This window comes from Thunnus thynnus, chromosome 18 (genome assembly GCF_963924715.1).
Source record: "Thunnus thynnus chromosome 18, fThuThy2.1, whole genome shotgun sequence".
NCBI classification, from domain to species: Eukaryota; Metazoa; Chordata; class Actinopteri; order Scombriformes; family Scombridae; genus Thunnus; species Thunnus thynnus.
In genome coordinates, this window is record NC_089534.1 from 10317148 (window position 1) to 10323410 (window position 6263).

General features: G+C 43.7%; 1 protein-coding gene across 2 annotated transcripts in view; it reads left to right on the forward strand.

Moving 5' to 3' along the window:
• bcl11bb (BCL11 transcription factor B b) overlaps positions 1–4778 on the forward strand; it is a 30505-nt gene extending 25727 nt beyond the window's left edge. For both annotated transcript variants that reach the window (XM_067572329.1, XM_067572328.1), the window contains one exon: positions 257–4778. In XM_067572329.1, coding sequence (XP_067428430.1) covers positions 257–2322 — 2066 coding nt within the window. In that variant the 3' untranslated portion in view covers positions 2323–4778. The remainder of the gene's footprint in view (positions 1–256) is intronic.
• The last annotated feature ends 1485 nt before the right edge of the window (positions 4779–6263 follow it).

A 6263-nucleotide genomic window follows, 5' to 3' on the forward strand; every position in this document is an offset into this window, starting at 1 on the left:
TTAGGTGTGATTACTTTTCCTAAACATAAACAAATATTACAGGTTTCTAATGAATGTGCAGGCTCTGTAACGTACTATGTTGGTTTGAAATGTCTTGAAAATTTTGCTCTTTATTTTTAAGTTTTAAGTGTTTTTTTTTTTTTTTTGGTTTTTACAATAGTTGTTTAAATCCATGTACATTACAGTGACAGCAATAATTAAAAACTGGACTGTTCCATTTTCACTGGACTAACAATTTCTTTCTCTTGGTCCACAGATAAAGATGAGCCATCCAGCTACATCTGCACTAGCTGTAAGCAGACCTTCACCAGCGCCTGGTTCCTGCTTCAGCATGCCCAGCACATTCATGGCATCCGCATCTACCTGGACAACCACCTAGCTAACTGCTCCCTCACTCCCCGCATGGCTCTGCCTCCACCCCCAAGTGCTGATGCCCTTCCCCGCTCCCCTCTCCCCACTTTCCTTGGTGACACCAACAATCCATTCCATCTCCTCCGCATGGCTGCGCCCCTGCTCAGGGAACATCCCCCTCCCCCGGGGTTCATGGAGACCCGGTTGCCTGCAACACCACCCTTTGTCAGCCCTCCGCCTCCTCCAAGACCCCCTCTAGAGCGGCTGGGCCCAGAGGAGATGGGGCTGCTGTCCCAGCACCCCAGTGCCTTTGAGAGGGTGATGCGGATGACCCCCATGGAGCCTCCTTCCATGGACTTTTCCAGACGTCTAAGGGAACTGGCTGGCAACACGACCAATAACGGGGGACCCACTCCTCCTCTTTCGCCAAACCGCGTGCCACCCATGCATCGCCTGCTAAGTCCCACACTTTTCCAGCCTGGCTCCAAGCCCCCAGCCTTTCTCACCTACACCCCGCAGCCACCCATCTCACAGGGGGCACACGGTTCCTCTAGTCCTCCTGACTCCCAGGGTCAGAATCAGGCCCCAGGGAAATCCAAATCTTGTGAGTTCTGTGGCAAGGTATTCAAGTTCCAGAGCAACCTGATCGTCCACAGGCGTAGTCACACAGGAGAGAGGCCGTACAAGTGTCATCTATGTGATCATGCTTGTTCCCAAGCCAGCAAGCTCAAGAGGCACATGAAAACACATATGCACAACAAGTCTGGGTCCATGGGTGGCTCCCCAGAACAGGGAAACAGAGGAGAGGGAGGAGAGGTTGAAGACAAGAGTAGGGAAGGAGACTCAAGAGGTATGGGGATGGACAATGAGGAGGAGGAGGAGGAAGAGGAGGAAGAGGAAGAGGAGGAAGAGGAAGAGGAGGAGGAGTTGAGGAATGGAAGTCGGCCAGAATCCAACCTAAGTGAGGACTCCCAGGAGTTCAGCCAGAATAGGGAGAATGGTCCCAGACAGTCTCCCGAGGAGAAGCCCCTGAGCGGGAATAGAGTAAGTGACAGTGGCGGGGTGAGCATCATGCACCCATACAACCATCTGGACAATCACCTTAGACTTAACCCTAACAAGAGAAGCCTGGAGAGACAACCTAACGGAGATGGTGGAGAGAGGGATGAAGCAGAGAGAGACAGAGAGAATGACAGGCAGCAGCAAAGAGAACGGGATGAGCAGGAGGACCAGAGGCCTGTGATGAACGGCAGGATCAGCGTATCTGAAGCCGAATCCTTCCCTGGGCTTTTCCAGCGTCGGCCCACCCCCATCACTAGCCCAAGCCCCTCCAACAACAAGAGGATCAAGATAGAGAAGGAACAGCTGGAGCTTCCACCAACCATACCCCTTATCTCCCCGGAGAATGTCTACTCTCAGCTCCTGGCTGGCTACGCTGCTTCACGCCACTTCATCAGAGAGCCCTTCTTGGGATTCACCGATTCCCGCCAGTCCCCCTTCGCCACCTCCTCCGAGCACTCCTCCTCCGAGACGGGTAGCCTCAGATTCTCCACTCCGCCTGGGGAGCTGATAGAAGGAGGGAGCGCATCAGGCCGCAGCGGCAGTAGCACCCCTCACCTCCTGCGGGGACCCGGACCCGGCAGGCCCCCGAGCTCCAAGGACAGGAGGAATGACACCTGTGAATACTGCGGCAAGGTGTTCAAGAACTGCAGCAACCTGACGGTGCACCGACGTAGCCACACGGGGGAACGGCCCTACAAGTGTGACCTGTGCAGCTATGCCTGCGCCCAGAGCTCCAAGCTGACACGCCACATGAAGACCCACGGGCAGTTTGGAAAGGAGGTGTACCGCTGCGACATCTGCCACATGCCCTTCAGTGTCTACAGCACGCTGGAGAAACACATGAAAAAATGGCATGGTGAACATTTGATGGCCAGCGAGGTCAAACTGGAGCAAGCGGACAGAGGTTAAGCCAGCAACCATTAGTTATACAGCCTACAGTGTACACAAGCAAACACTCTCATACACACACAAGCACATACACATGCGCACACAAATTCCCGATAACCACTTCTTCAGCTATGGGGCTTGGCTGGATAATCTCTCTCTTAAAAAAAAAATTGAGACTGATTGATGTTAATCTTTTTTTTTTTTTTTTTTTTTTTTTGTCACAGAAACTGCCACCTGAGAATATAAACAAAGGGAAACTTTAATGAGAACTTGTCTGAAACTTGGTGTTTCTTGGCAAAACTGTCTGAGGATTTTATCAGTTAGGAATCCATGGAGCCTTTCTACTGTGCAATAATTTCTGTATTTATTGGATTTTTGTAATGATATTTGGCATGTGCAGGTACATCTTTGTGGGATTTCATATGGAGTTAGTTTTGAAATGTGCTAAAAACTTTTTTTTTTTTTTTTTCTAAAATGCGATAACTGGAAAGCAGTCACCCTTAACACAAATTTAGTTTTTTCCTTTAAGGAAGCTTATTATCATGTGAGAGTAAAATTGTGTGAAGCCGTTAGCTTTTAAAAGTAACGATAATTGTTTTCTATATTAACTGCAGCAGCGGACTACAATCCATTCCCTCATGCAGGCCTAAAGCACTGAATGTCAGCCTGACAATAAAACACCGTGCTGGATTTTAAAAATCCAACATTATCTTAAAGACCTGATAAGTTACTTTTAATTTATTCAGGGAATTTGTCCTTTTACATATTGGCATGTGGATAATTTCAAAAGGCAGTTACTGCATTGCTGTCCTCGCTTCAGTCAGGACATAAATAAAGGTTGCACTTATTGGAGGTAGCCTACCCTTAACTGATGCTCAGTACATTCCCGATGTAGGATTAAACCCCCATATTTAATATGTTGAATAAGTTAAGACTACTTGTGATTAATGTGAGAAGGAGAACAGTCCTGTTTATGGTTTGTAAATATATTCTTTTTTTATATGTGTTAAAGTAGCCCCGACTGTACGTGAAAGATGGCCTAAACCTAAACAATCAAAAGACCAGCTGCTTGCATCATCCACAGTATATGCTACAGTAAATGTAACTACCATACATTATTGCTTTATCAGACCCACTTGATTATCACCCCCACTCCCCCACCCCATGTGTGCTTACTCAAAGACAATTTGTTAAACTAAAGCTACTTCAACAATTGTAACACTTTCTGAATCAATCTTTATCTTCCTCTCGTATCTGGCGTAGCAGCTCTCTGTGACCCAGGTTGACTTGCTGTGCCCCCTTAGGAGCCACAAAATGGTATCAAATGAAATTCATATCAATATGTGTTAGCGTGTGTGTTCTTCCCTCTGCAGTGTGCTCTAAGCCTCTCTCCGACGGCGTCTTTTCACAGTTCACTAGCTCAGATTCATGCATTAGAGCGGCTTTTAAAAGGAAGCCTGTTCATTCGCCTCACAAAGTGATATGGGTTTAACTCCCAGTAACAGATTTTGAGACAGTGTGCATGTTCGTGACTTTTGGGGATTATGGCTTTTATTTTCTGCATCGTTCATCCTGAAATGAATCTGGAATAAAAAAGAAAAGCTATATGAGTTATGATAATTTTGAGCACAGCTGCACTGGGGGATGGCCGGGCGACCTTGAGTAGGGGCTATTCTTATAGTAAAAATGAAAGATTGGAACTGAGAAATGAAGAAGTGTGAGAAAGAAATGGAGGGAGAGAGAGCAAGACCTTGACCATGGAGAAGAGTCATTCAAATGAAATTGGAAGCATATGAAATGTGTGAGTGTGTTTTTTTTTTTTGTACCCAAATGCACATCTACTGGCCACATCTTATAACAGACCATCAGAGTGAGACAGAGCAAGCGTGAGAGGGAGGGAGACAGCAAAAGCCACATGAAAGTAGATTGAGACTACATCTTTCATTTCAGTACTGCAATTCTCAATCGTCAAAATCATCTTCACTTGAAACTTTGACCTGATTTTTTGGCCTATTGTCAGGTTTTGTCTGCGCCATTTTGTTTTGATAGGAAAAAGAATATACTGTACCTTCAATGCAAATTCCTCTCTTTGTGATTTTATACGGGAAATGATGTTGAGGTCAGCAGCTCTCCGTATGCTATTTAGATACAGCCTACTTCAATATATTTTGGTGAATTGCCACCCAGTAGCACAACAGGTTGTGAAACAGTCACAAAATTTAATCTATAGATTTGTGTGCATGGACATGAATTTTCCATTTTTTCCTCCGCGACTTTCAAACTAATGTATTTCGAATCGAAGTAGCCTATCTTTCGTGCTTGCCCCACATTTTTTTTTCTCAGTTGGGACTCAGTAGTACCACGCACTCCAGTACGACCCATTGAAGTGTTTTCTAATCTGGCGCCTCTATCGGCAGTAATCGGCAGCACAACATAATTTGTCTGTGCTTTCCAAAACCGTGACAAATCACAAATCACTTAAATAATTATGTTTTATGGTGTGAGAACACTGTGGTTAAGGTCTGGTTAGGTTCACTACCTAACCACTGGGTTAGGGTTAGGGAAAGAGCCTGGTTTGGGTTAAAATGATCACTTGAAACGCGGTGTGGGTTTAAGTTACTACTAGCAACCTTCATTGTCATGGCAGTAAACAGTTAACACCACGACAACCGTAGTTATGTTTCTATGTTTTTTGGAAATGAGAGGGGTCCCCTGCAGCAAAGTCCACTGAAGTCCACTTTTTGCAAGTTAGGATCTATCCATCCACCTAACATGGAAATGTGTCACCTTATACAGACGTCATCTGAACTGCGCCACTTGACAGGCTCTTTGAAAGTCGTGCTGAGTGTCATGAAAAAATGGAAAATAAATTTCCATGTACATGAATCTATAGATTAAATTTCCTGACTATTTCACGAACTGCTGTGATACCGGGCTGCAACCCCGAAAAGTAAGATTGGCTGAAAAGCTATGTTCAACTTTCTTACACACGTTGATGCATGCGTGCAAAACATCAAGATCCTGTTATATATGCACAGTGTGTTCATTTCAGGAGAACTCAGATTTAGGCCAAAATGAGCCATACAACTATGAAATATATCACATTTAAATGATGAACAGTGAAACCCTGACAGAGATCCAAATCACACATGGACATTCAGTCTTACAATATGTTTACAGTGTTGAAGTATGCCATAAATGAAATACTCTGTGTAAGTGTTTAAAATGATATTAAAGTATTGTTTTCTCAAATGTTTTTGAATGCCATAGCAGTTTTGTATGATTATCCTGGTGGAGGGATTTTATCTTCATGAATATGTTTCTGTATGATTACTTGTTCACTGTATGGGAAGAGAATTTTTTAAATGTAATATTACAGAATCATGCCAGGTTATTATTTTTTCTAACAAGAGTGGTGCCATTATGAGTATCTGTCTATTCTTTTGTGTGTATGTTATATTTTATTTTTTAAATTTTTTGAATGCCGTTTCCTGTTGTTGGTTTGGTTAAGCTATCCAAGCTATCCAAGTGGATGTAAAACAAAATGAGAAAAAAAAAAAAAATTTGAAGAATGGGATGATCCTAAAGGAGGAACCTTCGGCAGGGGAATACAATGGTCTGTGCGGGAATGCTTTTCCAAATCAATCTTATGAGACATTCATGGACATCATGTTTATTGCTGTTTTTTCCTCATGGTTGGTTGAAGGTCTTGTGATGGCACTTACAACTGTAATTTTAAAATACATTTTCATATTTCACTTTTCACAACTTTCACTTTCGCTCTTTGTACAAAACAGTTTCCTTGTTCTTTTTGGGGGGAGTGCATCATTGTGAAAAAAGTGATTTCAGAACAGTACACATCTGCTGTTTTGAGCATATATGTATTTTTGTAATGTGTTGAAAAATCAATACAAGAAAGCCAACACTTCAATAAATGTTGCAATTGCTCTATGATTGAAGCA